The 20965-nt window shown below is 48.7% G+C and overlaps 6 protein-coding genes across 6 annotated transcripts; 2 read left to right on the top strand and 4 right to left on the bottom strand.

Annotated features, from left to right (window-relative positions):
• Positions 1 to 312: 312 nt before the first annotated feature.
• On the top strand, positions 313 to 1920 carry N7520_011454 (beta-lactamase/transpeptidase-like protein; the record flags this gene model as incomplete). Its single annotated transcript, XM_057145387.1, has 1 exon — positions 313 to 1920. The coding sequence occupies one exon, from the start codon at positions 313 to 315 to the stop codon at positions 1918 to 1920; it is 1608 nt and encodes a 535-aa protein (XP_056991141.1).
• A 1380-nt stretch (positions 1921 to 3300) lies between these two features.
• N7520_011453 (cytochrome P450) lies at positions 3301 to 5248 on the top strand (the record flags this gene model as incomplete). Its single annotated transcript, XM_057145386.1, has 7 exons — positions 3301 to 3571; positions 3638 to 3724; positions 3777 to 3968; positions 4028 to 4362; positions 4410 to 4549; positions 4602 to 4987; positions 5046 to 5248. The coding sequence occupies 7 exons, from the start codon at positions 3301 to 3303 to the stop codon at positions 5246 to 5248; spliced, it is 1614 nt and encodes a 537-aa protein (XP_056991140.1).
• Positions 5249 to 5331: 83 nt separating this feature from the next.
• On the bottom strand, positions 5332 to 6093 carry N7520_011452 (alpha/beta hydrolase; the record flags this gene model as incomplete). The annotated part of the gene is made up of 1 exon (XM_057145385.1): positions 5332 to 6093. The coding sequence occupies one exon, from the start codon at positions 6091 to 6093 to the stop codon at positions 5332 to 5334; it is 762 nt and encodes a 253-aa protein (XP_056991139.1).
• A 1804-nt stretch (positions 6094 to 7897) lies between these two features.
• N7520_011451 (DNA-directed RNA polymerase) lies at positions 7898 to 12081 on the bottom strand (the record flags this gene model as incomplete). Its single annotated transcript, XM_057145384.1, has 2 exons — positions 7898 to 11206; positions 11269 to 12081. The coding sequence occupies 2 exons, from the start codon at positions 12079 to 12081 to the stop codon at positions 7898 to 7900; spliced, it is 4122 nt and encodes a 1373-aa protein (XP_056991138.1).
• A 625-nt stretch (positions 12082 to 12706) lies between these two features.
• Positions 12707 to 13797, bottom strand: N7520_011450 (uncharacterized protein; the record flags this gene model as incomplete). The annotated part of the gene is made up of 3 exons (XM_057145383.1): positions 12707 to 12925; positions 12987 to 13249; positions 13314 to 13797. 3 exons carry the CDS (start codon positions 13795 to 13797, stop codon positions 12707 to 12709), a joined length of 966 nt encoding a protein of 321 aa, XP_056991137.1.
• Positions 13798 to 14358: 561 nt separating this feature from the next.
• Positions 14359 to 19127, bottom strand: N7520_011449 (sulfite reductase (NADPH) subunit beta; the record flags this gene model as incomplete). Its single annotated transcript, XM_057145382.1, has 4 exons — positions 14359 to 14385; positions 14441 to 18829; positions 18890 to 19029; positions 19097 to 19127. The coding sequence occupies 4 exons, from the start codon at positions 19125 to 19127 to the stop codon at positions 14359 to 14361; spliced, it is 4587 nt and encodes a 1528-aa protein (XP_056991136.1).
• Positions 19128 to 20965: the final 1838 nt, after the last annotated feature.

The following is a 20965-nucleotide window of genomic DNA, read 5'->3' as shown; positions in this document are numbered from 1 at the left end:
CTCTTCAGTTATTGCGGCATTACGCCTACGAGTGGAATCTGATGGCACACTTGTCTCTGAGAAAGGATTAGCTGAATTTCATGAATCATCAGAATTGTGTCACCGACTGTTCGCAACTCTCACCACTTAGCATGTGCGACATTGAAGCACCAGCACTTTCAACAAAGTCATTCCAAGGTTGTTGAGTGTGAGATGGTGTGAGAATATGACTGTCAATCTGGTGGCATGGTAAGCCCCGCAGTCGCGATAAAAAGCGGAGTAAAAGATAAGCCAAGACATCACCTTTTCACCACACTCAACTTGAAAATAAACATGGCCAAGCAAAACATCCAGGAAATTCTCGACGCTATTCCACTGAAATATCGTGGACCAGGTGGCGTAGCTGCAGTCCTCAAGGATGGCGAGCTGATCGGGCAACGCGTATGGGGTTATGCCGACGTCGACCAGCGCATTCCTCTCACCCCTGAAATCCGGATTCCAATCTGCTCTATCACGAAGCAATTCGTTTGCGCCTTGCTTATTGATCTCCAACGCAGCCCGACACCTGCCATGGTCGCCAAAGGGGACATTCAGGCCCAGTTTCAGGCGAAGTTTCGAGAATTGCTTCGTCCGGAGTTGACTCAGGATAGCGGTCTGACCCTCCAAAACCTGTGCGATATGCAATCCGGTCTGCGGGATTACTGGGCCATGACTGCCCTTTGGGGTACCAAGCCAGAGGACGAGTTCCTGGTAGAACGGGATTGTCCGCCAATGGTGGATCGGACCAAGTCCTTCCACTTCAAGCCTGGCACGGAGTATTCTTACTGCAATGTCAATTTCTATATAGTTGCCCGCGTCATTGAGCACGTTACTGGAGAGTCACTTGGAAAGTTGCTTTCTGAGCGGATTCTCAAGCCGGCGGGGATGGAAACTGCGTTCCTCTGCCCGGACAATGCTAATCTCCCGCCGCCATGTCTCGGCTACGAGGGGACAGAACAGATAGGCTTTGTCCCAGCTGTAAATCGGATGGAATGGTCTGGTGATGCGGGATTGACGGCATCACTGACGGACATGGTTGCCTGGGAGAAGCATCTGGATCGCTTATTTGCCGACTCGGAAAGTTGGTACCATAAAGTCGCGCAGGGCACCACATTTTCCGACGGTGCACGAGCCAGTTATCACTACGGACTGATTCATGTCAACTTTGATGGCGTCGATACATTGGGCCATGGCGGTGCGCTTCGTGGCTACCGAATTCATCGACGTCATGCTTTGAACGAGCGCCTATCAGTTGTGGTTATGTTTAACCACGAGGCAGACGCATCAGCCGCCGTTGAGGATATCATGCGCGCTGTTTTGGATAAGCCCAAGCCAATTTTTGCTCCTGTGGAAGCCGATAATGCTTGGGTTGGCAGCTTCCTTGACGAGGAAACTCAATTGTCCATTACTGTTCGCAACGGACCATCCATCGGGGAGCTCATTGTCTCCTACGAGACTGACCCAGAAACCATCAAACTGACCGATCCCACTCATGGTGAAGCTCCTGGAGTATTCGCAAATATCGAAAAGGACGTTTTGTACATGCATCGCGTTACAGAGAACAGAAAGCTGGTGGCTCGACGCCTTGTCCCGCGTGATACTATACTCAAAGACAACTCGCTTCAAGGCGATTATAAGTGTGCGGAAGTCGATTCTGTGTTCCACTGTGTTGGTGAAGCAGGCATGTTATATGGAGCATTTGATGGTTATCTTGGCCAGGGAACCGCAACTGCCATGAAATATCTTGGTGATGATGTTTGGGCACTTTGCTGCCCCCGGGGCTTGGATTCACCAGCGCCGGGTGACTGGACCATGGTTTTTCACCGTGATGAAAGCGGTGCTATCGTTGGCTTCAAGATCGGATGTTGGCTAGCCAGGGGAATTGACTTTGTCAAAGTTTAAACTACCTGGGCATGCCCGCGCCTCTATTACTATAGCAGAGCATAGTCAATGAAAGGAGTTGAGACTAATAGTATGTATTCGATTAATAATTCATACCTGGAGAGTTGAAAAGGACCTTTCTTTTTTTATATGGATCATGAACATCATCAGGTTGCAAAAGTACTCTAACCCCTTGCCTCCTACCCCTTGCCTCTAACCTCGAAGCTGGGCGACCCCCAACGCACCATCCTGTCTTATTATAGTACTTTTGAAGCCGTGGCCCGAAGCTCAGATCTGTAGACAAGCATAGGCTGAAGCATAATCACCAAGACCGTTATCTCATCCTGTTCCATTTCAACAGGACAGTATTTACCGCGAAAGCTCTGCATAGCCTCCATGTCCCTGCAGATTTGTTATCGTAAGGGCAGCCGAGCTTCTTGGCCCTCCTTTGACTCAATAAGATTAGCAAAGAATTTTTCTTTCGCATCCCACTTTGCCCACCATTCTGGAGGTAAAAGCTCCAGCACATCTATTTGTTGGCACAGAATCTCAGAATATATAGCAACCCGACTCAAAAAGACATGTTGGCCGGAAATAGTTATTAAGATGGCACACGCAAGCGTTCGGATAACCAGTCAGCAATTCCCAACCCTGAGAATCGCCTGTCAAGTGACCAAAACAAAGACTCGCCTTAGTGGTCGAATGAAAAGAACAAATGCTAATCTCTAACTTGATAGGCCAAAAGGACTGATTCCTGGCCCCCTTTTCCCATTCCCACTTGCCCCAGTCTATGCTTGGCCCCGGCTCAAATGTGAACATTTTCTACTAGAATCGACTTGCGAAATAGCACCTACGACTTGGTCTTTTCACCTGCTATGACGCTGAGGACACTCGCACACACATTCATGCGCCACCGCCAATCCTTTTCCCAGGGCTTATGACCAGCAATGTTTCAACTTAGTTGGGGGCCAATTCTTAGTGTCAGGAATACCCCACTTTGAGAGACAGCCAACACTACACGCGTATGTACAATCCCTGCTCCAGACGGCACAGGGTGACACCGCAGCAACATCTCATCAATACTATTGGCTCCCAAGCTTCTATCATGTATTTTTATATCCAATCAGAATGAATACTCACTTTCGCCCCCACGTTGCTTTACCTGGCTAGCACTGCGATGGACTGGTAAAAAAGAACCTTGTATACTGCAATTAATCCTGCGCGAACACTTGGCCTCGAGGCGGTTTATGTGTGGAGCTAATGACGAGGGGAATGTGGCTCAGATCGCCAGGGCCGGCGCAGTTTATACTGTTCCGTCCCCTGCGCAAGACATGCACCTAGAAAACGTCCAAGCATTCCGGTGTATACAGACGCGTTTCCCAGTCCATCAATCCACTGAAAATGGAGTTTGTCTTATCCAGCTGGGTACCAGACCCAGCACATATTGCTGTGACATTTTCCTCGTTGGGAGTTTTATTCCATGTCGGAATTTTACCTTTCGAGATTGACACGTCCATTCTCTATTTCTTCGGCCTTTTTGCATTTTTCTGGGCCTGGCTAGTCACAGCTTTTGTGAAGGCTTTCGATATGACTGTTCAAGTCGCTATTTTGAAAGCCTCCTTGGCGGGCGCTTCATTTCTAGGAGCGCTAGGTACCAGCATGGTTGTCTATCGTTTGTTATTCCATCGTCTGCGACATTTTCCGGGTCCATTCGGGGCAAAAATAAGTCGCTTTGCAGTCGTGCCTGATGTTCAAAAGTCTGGCTCGAAGTACCACCAGGAGTTGGAGAAATTGCACAATCAGTATGGCGACTTCGTCCGAACCGGTATGTGTTAGTTTGTGGGCGATCTTATTGATAACCACTAATGATTTTTTAGGGCCTCGGCATTTGTCGATTAACCGGGCTTCCGCTGTACTTGCAGTTCATGGTCCGCAGTCCAAATGTTCAAAGAGCTCGTGGTATAGCATCGTCAGTGGGAATCCAGATCTCGTCTCTACCTTAAATGTTCGGGACCATGATATCCATCGCAAACGTCGTAAGGTTTGGGAGAAAGGACTGGGAATGAAAGGTAAAGCAATGTTACAAGTTATCCACTTTTACCGGAGACTAACTTGATGGTACCTCTAGCTGTGGCGGATTATATCCCCCGGATCGAAAGCAAAACAGACTTATTGATGAAGAGATTAAGTCAACATGAAGGCAAGCCTCTGGACATCACTAAGTGGTCTCTTCTTTACACATTTGATGTCATGGGATTGGTTGCTTTCAGTAAAGATTACAAACAGCTAGATGACTCTGCCGAGCACTCTGCGATTGCCGCCATGCATTCTCAGATGGACATGCTTGCAATCTTGAGCCCCGTGCCTTGGATTATGTATGTTCTGGGCTCTATTCCCGGGTTGAAGACACCGCTCAAGATTTTCGAGGAGTACTCAGCTTCGCAGATGAATGAAAGACGAGACGTACGAGTATGCCCTTCAATATTTGACAAGTTTCTAATTCAAAATAGGAATGGCGTCGAGACAACAAAGAAAAGCCAACGGATATCGTTTCTTGGCTAGTCAAAGCAAAGGATGAACATGACCCATGCGCCCCGCCGACTGATTTTGCATTCCACGATGAAGGAAGGCTGGCAATCATTGCTGGAAGGTGTGTAATTTGTTTTTTCGTAAATTTATTCATTACTAAGTCACTGTTCTAGCGATACAAGTGGAGCAACATTGGCAAATGCCGTCTACTATCTTTCATCTCATCCCAAAATATACAAAAGACTACAGCAGGAGGTAGACAAGGCGAAATTAAAGGGAGAGGATGCATCACAAATTCCTTACATTGATGCCATCATACACGAGACCCTTCGCCTTAAACCCGTTGTCCCTGGTGGATTGAACAGGGTCACCCCGCCTGAAGGCCTGACCATCGACGAAGTTTACATCCCAGGTAACGTCATCCTCATCGTCCCCCAACATGTGGTTCAGCGAGATGAGCGCAATTTTGCTCGAGCGCTGGAGTTTCTGCCAGAGAGATGGATGGAAGAGGGGAAGCATCTGCATAAAGATGAACGTGCCTTCTTCCCTTTTAGCATAGGTATGGATTACACAAACCATTTCCATTGTACTAAAACATACTAACCGACCATATCAAGGCCATTACAGTTGTATAGGGAAACAGCTGGCAATGGTGCAACTACGTATGGCTTTACAGCGTGTGGCGAGCGAGTTTGATCTCGAGTTTGCTCCTGGAGGAAGTAACGAGAGGTATGAGAGAGGTGCCAAAGACACCTTTACTATGACCTGCCCACCCCTAGATATGATCTTCAAGAAGCGGTTATTATCGGAGTTTTGTTAGGTCACGTCGTTAGAACAACAGGAAAAAAAGGGAGGGGAAGTGTGTATCCTAGATTGCAATCAAATAGTATACGAGTCCTATTCTCATAAGACGATAAGGCTAACCACAGCCTCAAGAATGAAATCAACGGTCTCATCAACCAGACTCAGAAACGGACTATGAGACGAATCCAACTGTCTCGTCGTAACATTAGCACCAGCTCCACGCACAATTGCAATCATATCCTCCTGAGCCTGTGGAAGAATCGCCTTATCTTGAGTACAAACAAGATACCAAACTGGAACATCCTTCCACCCAGAATACAAGGTCCAATCATCATTACAAGCAGCAGACAATTTCAAAATTCTGCTCTCCCAAAGCCGCGCCTCCTGCAAAGAGAGATCGCCATAAAAAAGATCCACAGGGTCTGCTAGATCCACAGTAATCCACACCCCTCCCCGACTAAAAAATGGAGTCCCAAAGTCGATTTTGACAAGTTCCGAGATTTCAATGGGGAAGAAACCGCTAATCTGCAAAATGCCTATGACTTTCCCGGAATTGAGGCTCAGCCGGGAGGGGTTTTTCTGTGTGAATCCTTCAACTGCAGCGCAGCCTGGACGGCCGCCCATGGAGTGGGCGACAATCAGGACATCATTTCCGGTGGATATTTCTGAGGAGATGATGTCTTGGATTTGGTTGACGCTGCCGCGGAGTGAGTCGGCTGGTTTCTCAGTGCCCGTGGCACACATCTCCAGATGCGGGGCATGGCAGCGGTAGCCTTTTTGTTCTAGTTTGGGAATCACTTTTTCCCAGCATTTGGGTGAATGCCATGCACCATGGACAAAGATTAGGGTTGGCGGAGACATTCCAAGGTTGTTGGATGCGGGGAAAACCAAAGTCTCAAATGCGCAATTAAGAAGTTAATCTCTAGACCGATGTCGGGACCAAACCACTTGCACTATACCTAATCTTGTCAGAGTTGAGGTCACACCCCAATGCTATCGGTTCCCACACTGCCCTCATTCCCTCCGGGATCTCTCAACATTTCGCTGTGTTGATTAACTTTCTCTCTTCCTTTCTATCGACAGTCCATCGCTCACTCAGGGAAGAAACATCATTTGCAGTGTGGAAGAAAGAAATAGAGCAAAAGCTTGTCCTGCTAAGGAGAGGAAAGGGTCACCTTATCACCATATCCCAAAGCCTCTTGCCCCTTTCAATACTGCATGTATCAGAGCCTGTAAAGACTTCGCTTTCTGTGAATGCTGGTACCTTTCCAGCTAGCCAGCCATTATAATATTTTACTAAAGAAGTTCACAACTTCATCGACCTTCTTCTTATAAACCCTTCTCTCATTCTTCTTTCTGATGTTTCCTGTCCCCCAAACTACCATCATTTGAAGATGGTTGGCTCCAATTTCCTTCTCTTTTGGATCTGGATGTACATAACTCCCAACAAACGTCAGCTGTCACTCCTTCCCGCTTGATGACTCTCAAGAACCTTGGAATCCAATTATTCTTTACTTCTCATCAACCTTGATGGCCACTACGGAGTTTGATGGAACAAGTTCAGGAGTGATGGAGACGAGTTGGTAGTCACACCCTCCTGAGAAGCTCAACAGTCAAAATCAAGCTGTTCAGGTGATTTATTTTCAGGCGAGGAACCCGATTGCAATGCCTCAACAAGCAGTTGAGCAATGTTAAACACGATGATCAAGATAAGTCAGGGGGCTGATTATTGCGGAATTGAGCAGGTAGAGTTCTGACACTGTGCGGGATAGTGAAGCCTTTTCCAGCAATTGGGCATGAACCTCATGAGACATTGACAGTGTTGTTCGATGTGCTCCCAGCCGCCTTGCCTGTCCCCAGACACTCAACAGAGGATTGAATTGTCAAGGAGGATCGTCTGTTTGCTAAAGAAAAGGATCGACTGGGATTCAGTGAACACGCTGATCTTGGGAAGACCCTTGCTGCGCCTCTCCATACTGAACGTTCTGACACTGAAAAGAAAGCTGTTGCCCAAACATCCTAAGCCGGTACCAAGTGAGACCCAGTTTTCTTGAAAGAGTCGAGCAGTATTCTCAGGGATGGTTCAATCCGGCGAGGTTGGAAGATCGGTCTGCAGAGACAAGATGAACCTCTCTGCTCTTTCTTCCATTAGACTATGAAATGCGTGGGAATTCCTGGCGGACTGCCAGGACTCGCATAACCAACTTATATTATCGTCTATACGAGTTATCTATCTCGCAGAGTAGCTGATGACCCCAGGAAGAGTTTCGTGACCAGCGGAGGATTGAAACGCCATGTTGTCGTGTATAACCCGGGATTGAGGGGAATGAGCTGGCGGTCTTGGAAACCTATCAAGATTCTATTAATAGGGATCATACATGTGCTATGTACTGTACGAGATTAAACGATTCCTAACACATTCAAGTTCCTAACAAACCACATGAACATACAGTCTTACATTAAGTTTTCAGAATCGAAAAATGGGTATTTGTCATGTATGATGCAGTATATGCAGTATTTATATGCAGAGATGGCCGTCTATGGTAGACGTAAATGTACAATCGGGGAAACCGACATGCGAAATTGAAACAAACAATCCAAAATATTATACAACACCAACCATATGCGTCCCCAAAAACTCCAAGCAGAAGAAATAATTTTGGTTTCAGGAGAAGAAATATTCACTCTTGCGAATCCGCGTGATATCCCAAGTGCCTTTAGCAGGAACATCGCGGAACCGAAGGGGCAACCACATCCACACAGTGGTGGGGCCTTTTGACCGCCGAGAAACGTACTCTAGGTTGCTTCCATCGACGTCGGTGATCTCATTGTAGTTCTGAGACTCCTTCTGGGGGTGATCGAAGTCATTAAACAGGCTTCCGATGGCCGGGTCGTTCATGTCAATGCTAGCGTCGGGTCGTCGCTCAGCGGCCTCCAGATCGTCCGGAACGACGCCAATGTCTGAAGCTCCCAGGCTGGCAGTACCAACCAGGTCATTGTCGTTGCCGCCCATCGACTCAAAGATACTGGCTGCGGTCACCATAGCACGACCTTCTGCTTGCTCATCAGGGTCGTCTGATCGCAACAGTTTTTGTCGTCGGTTTTCTTCCATAAGCTCGAGGAATCTCAAGTTTTTAATCTTAGTCGGGGTGCGATGACGAAGAATGGCCTTTCCGACGGCAGAAGTTTTCTCGACCTTGGCCAAGTAAAGGTGCTTGCCATATCGGACGTTGAACTCTGCATATAGTCGCCCAATAACATCATCCTGGTGCATGTGGACAAAGGCGTCTCGGAGGATGCGATTCATACTGTCCACGTCGCTGGCGTGGGACCAGAAGGAATCGTGGACGGCAGAAAAGGTAAGACCAGCCCGCTCGCATGCATTAGCGGACAGCATCATGTGAGTGGCATCAAGAGAGTGAATGAAGTTCGGGGGGAAAGCTTGGAGTTGCTTGCGTCTTGAGACCACGTCTTCAGCATTGTACTCAACGACGCTCAGGTCTTGCAGGGTAGTCGAAATACGCTTCGCCTTTCGTGTACGATAAGGTTGAACAACAGGAAGGCCAAGCGGCGTGGTCCAAATGACAGTGGACTTGAACTTCTTGCTCGGATCAACTTTCTGGCTGCCTTTCCCCTCATCGTCAGCAGACGCGCCGGGTAACAATGCTTCCTTCGCAAGCTCTTCGACATCCTCCGGGGATACAGATTGAGTAATACGATTGGCACAATCTCCTAGCCAGTGTTGAATATCAGAAGCTCCATTGAACATGGTTGACAGAGCCTGGAAGATTTTGCGTGCAATGTATAGAGATCCCTGCTTCTTTTCATCGCCGGTGAGATCTGGATAGTGATCATTGAGCTGCTTGCGGACTTGTCTCATTGCACCCATAAAGGTCACACCGTATACATTAGTCATGACTGTCTGCTTGACAATCTTGCGCGTTATCTTCCCATCAAGAGTAATGGCTAGCTGGTTACCGCGAGCAGCGTCCTCCGCCACGGACTTCTTCACATACTCTGAGACACCAGTGTAGACGTCGGACGGCCTATCGGAAGGCTCGAGATTGACCTGCTGAGCACCAATACTGTCACCACCAAGGGCGGCGTAGTGTTGCAAACCATTGCAAGAACCATCCTGGTGGATTGGCAGACGGGATGGGTATTCGAGTGGGTTAGGATGGAGAAGAGCGTTACGAAGTTCGCAGCAAGCTGCCAAGCATTGCCAAGGGTCTTCAGCCTCCAACCACCATCGCTTTCCGTGAAGGCCCTTATTGGCAGAGTCGAGAATGTCGTCGAGGTGGTCATCGGCAAACTGCTCACGCTCGGCCATGCTCGCTTTATCGAATCCAGCCAAACCTGCCAGATGGATTTTCAACCAACGCATACCGCTGACACCTAGTGGCTTTGCTTCGCTGAAAAGAAGCAGACCTCGGGAATTGTCAGCTCCCATCTGGTTGAGGTAGGGGGGCAGTGGATAAGCTCTTCCACGGAAATCCATGTTGTGAGGGAGGTAAAAGGTCTCATTGCGGAAAGCACGTGCGACTTCCATCTGGAAGTTCTGGAAGCATCGCTGTGAGTGAAGCGCAGCCCGCTTGTTCTCCACATCACGCATCATGTTTTGCCACTCTTTCTCTTCTTTCAAGTCAGCCTTCGGATCTGGTTTTGGGGGAGCTTGGATGTCTGCGTTAAGCGGTGACAGATTTGCGACTTCCTCGCCAGAGTTCCAAGCTTCGAGCATGACGTCGAACACGTCTCGATTGATGACCCAGGGGGTGGCGCCGAGAACGTCAAGGCCGCGTCGAACTTCCTTGAGGCCATCATTCTTCAGAGCAGCCTTGACATACATTGGCTGCAGACCCTCGCCTGGGGTGGTGCGAACAATATTACTTTGGTAGATAAGATAGCCTCCATCTCTTGGTCCCTGCCAAGGTCTCGGTGGGCAGATCATAGGAAGATGCCGCCCAAGCAGATCAGCTGACGGCTCCGCTTTGACAATTTTGATAATTTCCGGGTGTAGGTTAAGAAGACCCAGGCGTTTACCAAACGTAATCTGATAAGCGTGCTGGAATGCCGGTTGAAACGTCTTCGTCGTTTCACCAGTGGCTTCGTTCTTGCTCAGAACGGGAACCTTGGCAACATCAAACAAAAAGCTTGTCAACACTGCACCAAGTCTAACTTGAACACGTGGGCTCCAGTTCAATTCAACGTTCTCCGTTTGCATGCCCTCAGACAGACGCTTCCACTGAGCTCGCCCATCTTTTCCCTTGCGATCGACGAGAAGCTGTTTTAGCATTTTAACGCGTCGAGAGTCCTGAGCTTCAGCCTTCTTCAAGCATGCAATTGCGACTAGCTCATCCTGAACATCTCGGCCGATGGTCGACGCAATAGCAGAGAGCTTGATTCCCAGGTCCATTCCCACGCGAACGAATGAACCAATCGCTCCAAGCATGGTGATTGCGGCGAGACGATCGGTCTCGAGAGCGCTAAGAAACACCGCATACTCGCAACGGGCCTTTTGTTCGGCTGTTCGGATCGGCTGCCCTTGTTCTTCGACAGCGAGTCGCTTTTCCTCATTAATTCTGGTCACGAGATCTTTGTGCCATTGGCTCATGAAATTGTTGATGCGCTTCTTACTGCTCATCACGTCCACTCCAGCTTTTGTCATTTGTTCAAACTCGACTTTCCAGCGATCGTGGGCTGATCTGATGGTATCGGTCTCAACCTGTCGTTGCCGAAGTTGATCGTATAGAAGCTTCTTTTGTTCTTCGGTGCCTTCGAAGTCTTCAGGCAAAGAAATATGATATTTATCCGCAAACAAGGCAAGTGATTCCTTCAGGGACGATAAACCAAGACCCTTCTGCTCAGCAGCCAGCACTTCCGCAACTTGATCGAGGTTTTCGGGGCGCATATCGAGTTTGGGGGTTTCGAACTCTCTGAAATCAAATTTGGCATGACCCAAATCATTGGAGCAGATCTAACAGCACGCAAGTCAGTTTCAAAGCCCGAAAGGGGATCCTGGGTAGAGCAGATACGAACCTTGGACAATTCACCCAAATCCAAGTCGGTTAAGACTTCCTCAGCTAGAAGATCCTCATGAAGATCCACCTTTTTGGCAAGTTCCCAATAACGACGAACCGTTCTATCTCGCTTGGATCCGTGGAGCATACGCAATGCCATACGAATCATAGTAGCGAAAGTGGTAGCATTGGGCTGCACACGCCCGGCAGGCATGTCAACCTCGAACCATTTTTGCACCGGCCATATCATGTCATCTTGTCGCGAGGCGATCATATGCGAGACCATATCCTTCAGGTACCGATTATGCAAAGCCACCCATTCGGGAGAGTCGCGTGAATAAACGGACCCCAGGCGGCTGATCAAAGCCGCAGCTCGATCGAACCGGCCGACCTTGAGCGACATATCAAAGTTTGCCATCATCTCCTCCGGATCGCCACCAATGCCTCTGATTTTGCGGAAGGTTTTCAGGTGGGTCTGGGGTGTTTCATTGATGACAACCAAGGACGAAAGATCAAAAGGATCCTGGTTGAAGAAGGTCGTCGTTTCTTGATGATTTGATTGATCTAAAGATTGCGGCAAGGATGCTTCATCGATGGACATATAGGATGATTGGTTGAGGACGGATGGATCGGCGGCGGTAGCGAGATGGCGCTGGGATTGGAAAGAGGAACTCCGGTTTTCTGGTGTCATGTTTTTTGAAGCTAAGACTGGGCTCATCCGAGCCGAGCTGGAGTGTAGGCGCAGCATTGAAGATGCGCCCAATGCCCGATGGGCATTGGCCTTCCGGAGATGGAAGAGGGCATTTTTCTGACGAGCCACTCGGGACAACATGATGCAAAAAGTCGCTTGAACACAAGGTATTAAATCAACAGTAGTAGGTGGATCGAAAGAAGAGAGGCATTAAAAAATAGAATGTAAAAATAAAAGATGACAAAATGCAAATAATTGATCAAACGCGGAGGCGCAAAATAGGGACAACACAGAAGCGACGAACTATTGGTTACCCGATGGAAAACGGCTTCTCGACTCCTTTGGGATGCCGTCCTGCAGCCCTCAGCCCGAGCAAATAAAGGTATTAAAAGAAAGAAACGGGGGTTGAGGGAGAAAAGGGGACGATCGTGCAGAACAACGGAGACTCGGAAGAGAGAAAAAAGTCGCGGATTAGATTGCGAACGCGTGATCCCACGTGACCTGTTCCTGGTATCTGCAGTTGCTGATTGGTGGATCACTTTAAGTGGCAAATGTACACGAGACTAACTACTCCGTAGATCGACTAGATTATTATGAGGACACTTTGCGCATTCACATCTATACAAGAAAGGTTCAAGTGTTTTAAATGTCGATCATAAAATTTTAAGCTTAGGAAATGCAAATGGTCACGAGAAATATTCATAATTACCATCTTCATTATGGGCATTGCCTATCGGACTTTAGGTTTCTACCTAGCTAAGGAAGCTCAGCTTTCATCATCCTCGCTCTCCGAAGAACCTTCTTGCTGTTTCTGTCGATTTTGCTTCATAGCCCAGCCAGTCATCTCTGGGTGAGCAGGATCAATTCGGGGAGCACTCATGCCATCTAAATAGGCCTCGCTGTTGATGACTGATTCAAGTTGTGGCAATTCCTCTGGGTTCTGATTCATCATGTAGTTTTCGTATGTGTACCAGGATTCCTCGGTCTGCAGTTCAATTGAGTCAGATATGATTTCACTGTCATATCAGAAGGGATCGAAGACATACCTCTGCATCCACCCAGTCCAAGGTCTTCCATTTCTCTTCTTGCATCCTTTTGAGGAGATCTAAGTTACCAACAAGCACAGCACCACCATCTTCCGCGCCCTTGACCTTGACGTCGATCGCACGAGCTTCGGGTTCCGCACGCTCTTCTTCTTCCTTCTTGCCCTTGGACCCCCGGGCCTTAGGCAATTCATCCAAAGCATCTATATGGTGGAGCTGGGGGTGTAATTGGACCACTGCGGTGACGGGTGAAAGGTGTAGGTTTTCTGTGTAAGCTCGTTAGAACTTGCCCCGAGGACGCAAATATATGCAGGGGAAGAATGCACTTACTGCCTTTGAAAGTGCCCAGCATATGAACAGGGTCTCCTTCCTCCGGTGGCTTTATCCGTCCGCCAAGGGCTTGTGTCCTGACCACCGAGCCTCCATCCATCATCTTCTTTTTATCGAGCACCTCAATGTCGCTTCCTTCATTCTTGACTCGTACAGATCCTGCTGTGGCCAGGCTTCCACCAGTGAAGCCCCCAGACATACCGAAGGAACCTCCATCGCGGGCTGAGCGGCTCTTCTTCATGGCGTCACCGTATTTAAGACCCTTCTCCATATCATATGTGGTACGGGTGTTGATTGGGACATCAATCTCGACAAGGCCTGTGTTTGGTTTCATTCGAAGTTCGAGGGGTTTCTGGCCCTTTCGCTCATTGTAGGGCTTATTCTGAGGCCGGTCGATATACTGGAAAACGTAGCGAGAGATTTCGGAGTCGGTGAGGAAGACATCATATGAGGAAACGATTGGGTCATCCTCGATGGAACCCATTGCGGTAGAGTAATTGGACAATATGATGTATGGAAGAATAAGGTACAGTCGAAAGATTGGTCAAGGTTATAAACCTGTGAGCGACATGCCTCTTCCGAAGTGTTGCCGTCACTTTTTTTCTCCTCGAGGGTTTATCGATTAGGCGGGGCGGTCGTGGCAGAAAATATAAAGCTTGTCTCACCGCCCAATGGTCAATTCATTCCGCCTATGGATCACGTGATCTGCCACCATCAGCATCTATGTGATCATTGTTTTAACCAACGAAAAAATATGTAGTAGCTTCAAGCTTTAACTTTGAAGAAAGAAATGGTAAATATTCGGTATTGAATATTCATTTACAAATAGCATCCTTGGATACATGGCAGATATAGTAGAAATGAAAAACAAAAAAAGTTTTCAAACGAGCCGAATCATTCCAGATGTCGTTCGCCAAGAAATAATGCATCTAGATACAGACAAGGATATAGGCACGAAATTATTGCAACAAAAAACAGGGCATTTTGGGTTTCTAATGGCGGTCGTAACACATCGGATATTCTATACCGGAAGCTGCTCCAGTATTTACTCCTCTTCCTCATCTTCGGCGACCTATTTACAACATGTTAGCTTTGAAGATGAAAATATGGAGATAGGTTCAACTTACGCCCTCGTGGAAGTTTCGTCCATCGGTAGTCGCCTTGATGACACCGGCGCGGATACACCAGTCACCGAAACGCTCGGGGGTCTCGCCGTCGGTGTTGCGCTCCTTGGAGTAGCGGCAGAGGAGGTCCTTCATGATCTCAAGGATCTCATCCTCCTTGATGGAGGAGCGGTAGCGCTTGTTCAGACGTTGTCCGTGGTAGCCACCACCCAGGTACATATTGTATGCGCCGTAGGCCTTACCAACGAAGGCGACCTCAGCGAGCCATGGGCGAGCACAACCGTTGGGGCAACCAGTCATACGCATGACAATGCTGTCCCGGGCCAAGCCATTCTGCTCAAGGGTATCCTCGAGCTTGGAGATGAGAACGGGCAGGTAACGCTCGGACTCAGCCATAGCGAGACCGCAAGTGGGGAAAGCGACACAGGCCGAGGAGGAGAGACGCAATCCGGAGAAAGCGGTGTTGTCGAGCTTGTACTTGGCCATGGTCTCCTTGATAAGTGGCAGATCCTCATCAGTAATGTTAGAGATGATCAAGTGCTGGTTACCAGTAAGGCGGAACTCGCCCTTGCCGAGAGAAGCAAGCTCGTTGAGACCAGTGCGCATCTTGAAGTCAGCAGTATCCTCGATACGACCGTTCTCAATGAAGAGGGTGAAGTGGTTCAAGCCCTTCTCGTCCTTTAGCCAGCCAAAGGTATCGACGTTGGAGGCGAACTTGAACTCGCGGGGCTCGCCGAAGCGCAAACCCTCAGGCATGAGATCCTCAACCTTGCCCTTGAACACTTCAACACCCATGTCATCAATGGTGTACTTCATACGGGCGTGCTTGCGGTTCTTGCGGTCACCGTGGTCACGCTGCACGAGCATAATCTTCTCACAAGCGATGTGGATCTGATCCTTGGGAATGAAACCAAACATGCGACCAATCTGGGGGTAGGTCTTGGTGTTGTTGTGGGTGGAACCCATACCACCACCAGCTAGGACGTTGAAGCCCTCAAGGTGTCCGTCGGCACCCTTGATGGCAATCAAACCAATATCGTGGGCATAGACATCAGTGTCGTTGTGAGGAGGAATGGCAATGGTAATCTTGAACTTGCGGGGCAAGTAGGTGGGACCGTAGAGGGGCTCGTGGTCAACAACAGCATCTCCAGCAACCTGGTACTTGTTGTCGGCATCATCCTTGAGCCAAATCTCGTGGTACGCAGTGGTCGAAGGGAGAAGGTGTTCACTGATCTTCTTGGACCAGACCCAGGTTTCACGGTGGAAGTCAGAGAGCTCAGGGAGAGAACTGCACATGACGTTACGGTTGACATCACCACAAGCAGCAATGGTATCCATCAAGGACGCGTTGATGGCCCGCATAGCACCGCGAAGCTTGCTCTTAATAACTCCGTGGAACTGGAAGGTCTGTCTGGTAGTGAGTTTCATGGTCTCGTTACCGTGCGAGCTGGCAATGGCATCCATCTGCAGCCACTGCTTGGGAGTGGCGACACCACCAGGGAGACGGCAACGAATCATGAAGCTGTAAGCGGGCTCAAGACCCTGGGCCTTGCGTTCTTCACGAACATCACGGTCATCCTGCATATAAGTACCGTGGAACTTGGTGAGTTGCTGATCAGTGGCGGAAATAGCACCAGTGGTCTGATCTAGAAGACCCTCGGCAATGGTACCACGCAGGTAGTTCGACTGGATCTTCATGTCCTCGTTGGTCAAGGGAGCGGGCTCCTCGGGCAGACCCTCAACCTTATCAACACCTAGAGCTTGCCACAGACGGGGCTCCCACTCGGAGTAGCCAGTCTGGTAAGCATCTGGATCTTGGTCATCACCGAGACCAATATCGACAAGCTTGCGACCACCCAAGAAAGCAACACGAGCATCAAGGTCCTTGGCGGGCTTGTTGTAGTAGATGCGGTCTTCCTTGCGCGGCCAGTAGTGGCTGTCACCCAGACCAAAGATAGAGTAGTTGATAGAAGACAGATCAAGATCACCAGAGTTCTTGACATGCTCCCACAGAGTGCGACCATTGACAGGGAATTCTCCCTGACCAGCAGTGCTGGTAATGAAAACAACGTTCTCCTCGGTAGCGAGATCCTCAATGGGGTACTCATCCATGGCCATAACCAGAGTCTTCAGACCACGAGCACGGCCGCGGTTACCAAGACGCTTGGCAATGTTCTGGGCGTTGCCACCATCGGAAGCAAAAAGGATGGTCAGAGGGGCACCGAAGAGACCATCCAGGAGCTTCTCGTAGGAGTCCTTGGCCTTGCGCTTCTGCAGAGCTCGGACCTCGGTACCGTAGGATTCGGAAAGGACAGCTGAGTACTTAGGCTTGCTGTTCATGAGCTGGGTAAGCTGGTTGTCCCGGCGAAGGAACTCCTCCAGCTCACGCTTGATGCGCTCCGAGTCCAGAGAAAAGCGGGGCTCGCCCTTCTCCTCGTTATCGGGGTTCCAGCGGTACAGAGGCCAGTATCCAAGCTCAACGGCCTTCTTGGTCTCCTGCAGAACAGTGAGGGGGGAGTCGTTCTCCTGGTGGTAAGGCAGGTAGGCAACGACAACGGAAGGACCCTTGAATTGCTCAGCCTCGGCCATGGCCTGAAGAACCTGGGTGTACGAGCTGTATACGGCAGTGGAGGCGACGTAGGCATTGCCAAAGTTCATAGCGTAGAGACCAATGTCCTTCTTGCGGCGGGTGGGGTCAGCAGCAGAACGCTCGGAGTAGGGTTGCGAGTCGATGATCAGCATGTTGACATTGGCACCAGAGGCAAGAACGTGGTGGACACCAGAGTTTCCAAGATCGTATGCCCATGCGTCGGAACCAATGAGCCATTGAGACTCCTCGTAGAAGAGCTTCTTGGACTGCAGAAGTTGGCGAGACAGCTTAGAGCCATCGTTGGAAAGGCGGGAGATAACATCCGGAGCGATCTTGTTAGCCTTGGCGCTCTCGTTGGCGCTCAAAGCCCAGCGAGACAGCCAGGTCTTAGGGGTATCAGTGGCGAAGGTAGTAGACTTGGATGCTTCCTCAACCTCCTTGATGAAGCGAGTGCGGTGCTCCTTGCGCGCGAGCAGGGATCCAAATCCGTACTCAGGGCTGGCAGCAATGGTAGATGAGATACCAGCATTATTGGAATCAATCTGGTTTGCAATGTAGAGACGTTCTCCAAAGAGTTGGTTCAGGATTTTAAGGTACGCATTCTCAATGCGAGGCTGTTCAAGAGCGGGCTGAGGAGTGGGGGCCTTGGAGCTTCCAATATCCAGGTTCTGAATGGGAGAGGGGGCATTGAGATTCTGAACAATTCCACGGAGGGCCTGAACGGCAGTGGAAGGCTCAACGTATCCAAGGCGGTATCCAACAATCTTCAAGGCCTGTCCGCTAACAGTGGAGGGAGTCAGGCTGGAAAGGAGATCCATGAAAGATGGTCCCCACTTGGTGGTCTTGCGAACCTGCTCCAGAACGGCAATCTTTTCAATCGAGCTTGGAATGGAGTTCACGATCTGGCTACCAACCCATGGGCGGTAGACACGAGCAGTGATGAGACCAATGTTCTCAAGGTCGCTGTTAGCACCAGTGTTGGCGAGGACGTCAGCGAAGACACCGGTCGAGCCAAAGGCAAAAATGGCGGACTTGGCATCTGCAGGTCCAGTGTATTCAATGGGCTGGTAAGTGCGACCCACCTCCTGGGAGAGGGCATTCCAGATCTGAGCGGTCCACTCAAAAATGTCAGCGGCATTGACCGGGCGAACGCTAGCGCTTTCTACAGTAGTAGCGGTCGAGCTGGGTGCCTCGCTTCCTGCGCTGCTTTCGCGTCGTGATGAGCCGACAGATGAGTTGGCGACACTGGCATTCACTGGAGTCTGGGTCTGAGAAGCGACAGGCAAGCTGGCGGAAGCATCACCCTGGGCGGCGGCAACTCCCACTGTCTCAGCGGAAACAGTAGGCACACGGCCAGAATCAGCGTACAGAGTATCGGCTCCCGAGGTGCTCTGGGCAACATTTCCACCCAGGTTGAGAATCTTCTTAACCACCTCATTATCCTCGACAGGAATAGGTGTGTCCTTGGCGGAGTTGGCCGGGTCAAAGAAGTGAATCACACCCTTTCCGGACTTCTGAGCCAATGCATGTGCGGTAAGAGCAATATCCTGAGCCTCCTGTGTGGTCTCTGAGTGGAGGAATGTGAATCCGCATTGCCGGATGGAGCTAATGACGGAGTAGTCTGGAGATGGGGAGGATTCCAGAGCAACGTGGATGACGACGGGGTAGCTGGCAAGGCGGTACAGGTGAGGGACGGAGGTGATCAGAATGGAAGACTCAGTCACAACCGAGACGGTCTCGCCCTTTTGCAGAGGATAGAAAGCGGAAAGCAGAGGGTCCTCATTAACACGCACAGCTTGGATCTATGGAGAGTTTAGTGAGATGTTCTTGCTGTCGCGGTATTCTTATCAAAAAAGACTAACCTCGGGAGTACCCCTTGAAAGCAAGCTAGCTGTCTTGTTGGATTTCAAGGTCTTGAGAGACTTGGAGAACAACGAGTCGGTCTGCAGGGAAGGCTGCACGGAGAGGACAAGGTCACTAGCCAGGTAGGCGATTCTCGCCACTGAAAAAACATACAAATTAGCAATTGAACATTCGGCTGAATTTGATGGAACTAGATCCGATCGTACCGGCTTCTCCAGCAGTTTGAATAGACGCCATAGTTGGTAATTGCTGTAGCACAGCAGAAGGTGGGATGGGAAAATCGCTCGATCTTAGCTTATCGGCGCATGCAGCGATCTCCCTTACAGATCCACCAAGAAAGCACAGAAACGAGACAAAAGGAATGACACAATTGATTCCCCTCGTTCACTGGATCTTTTCAATAAATATAAAAAAGAAAAAAAAGTGCCAACACTCGGTTTTCTTCTCGGCGGCCAGTCATTTCTCCGCCATCGGGGTTAGATCAGCAGTGAGCTGATTGGTGCACGATCACGACATCAATGCAAACTCATACTTTAACATATGCAAACTTACCACTTTTGGTGATAGTGCGGGGGACTCGTGACCCAGGGCGAGCACGTCAGCGTCGGTATTTGCCCATGCAGGTTCTGCATGGGAAAACTTATACATTCGCCATATACAGTCAGATCCCGATAAACAAAGTATAGTAATTGTCATTGGCTATCATTTATAACAGATAACTAAATATAGTGCAGGATTGACGAAATTTCAACGTACTATCTCCCTAAAAAACGGGTTTTGGTTGAATCTTATGCCACTCACCGCATTCCGCATTACTCTGTGCCAATAGTAGCGCGGTCATTACCGATTTGAGTTCTCGGTCGAGAGCCTCAATACATTTTTTTCCAAATAAAGTATGCTGCTTGGCTTATTTTTCTAGTTTGCTTCTCAGACAAAGATACAATACTCTTTAATCCCAAAAATGAACCCTAGCAAATAGGAGTAAATTAACTGGGATTCTTGTTTTTGTAAAGCAACTGGCAAAACCCCGCCATCGCCACCAAAGCGGAACCATGGACCAGCGGGACCCTACACTTTACAGAGTAATGGTCATTGATATTGGGTTATATAACATATAGCAACATATAAGTAAAATTTACGTTTCTTTGTAGATGATTATTGATTATTATTTATTGTACTTTTCTTTTGCACTGTTTTTTGGGGTGCTCATCTAATATAGAAGGACAAAAGCAGACCATTCGAAAGGACAAAAAAATGATCTGCGCAGGGTTCGAACCTGCGATCTTCCGTGTGTAAGACGGATGCGCTAACCACTACGCCAGCAGATCTTGTATATCAAAGATTGAAGAATCACGTAACATGGATTTACGACTTTTATCTCGACATGTGTATTTCATTTTCTTTAGCTTCATAACATTGATATGTCACATTTCAAATGTTAACAAGGGACTTGGGCTATCATATTGCTTACTGTATCATACCTATCATACATACTTGCATTTATCTTATGGAGTATCGAATTAACTGCTTGATAATTAAGGCAATCAGTACTGACCTGCCCCTTTTCTTAGCTTGTTTCTTAAAAAATATATATATAGTACAAACATCAATTCAATATTCAACAATGAATGTGTGTATAAGCTCCAGATGACAGCATCTAGGCAGCACCAATAGCCCCTTCTCTGTTTTGTACTTTGTTCTTTTTTTAACGAACTGCCCAATGGGTGCCTAATATCAGATTTTTTTTCTCCGAACTTAAAGCGGGTGGGACGATTGGGCTTGAAAATAGTTATGCAAGCGTATGTAGAATCCTGGAACCCAAAATTGTGGCTTATGAGCTAAGATAGTTGCGCGTGATCAATCGATGATCAGGGGGATCAACGGCAGCGTCTTTGTGTGATATGTTGCCTCCGATCCTGACCAGTTTAAAACCGAAAGCTTTCGTCCATCTCCTGTAATTTGAATTCAATCATGCAAATTATCTACCTTAAATCCTCACACAATATGTCTATAACCCACAAATTCTTCAATTTCTGTGGTGAGTATCATACTCCAATTTTGAATATATCCTTAAT

Source organism: Penicillium odoratum, assembly GCF_028828045.1.
Source record: "Penicillium odoratum strain IBT 22623 chromosome Unknown utg000008l_segment0_segment0, whole genome shotgun sequence".
In the NCBI taxonomy this organism is placed as follows: Eukaryota; Fungi; Ascomycota; class Eurotiomycetes; order Eurotiales; family Aspergillaceae; genus Penicillium; species Penicillium odoratum.
Note: the sequence above shows the minus strand (reverse complement) of the source record. Positions and strands in the feature narration are given on the sequence as shown.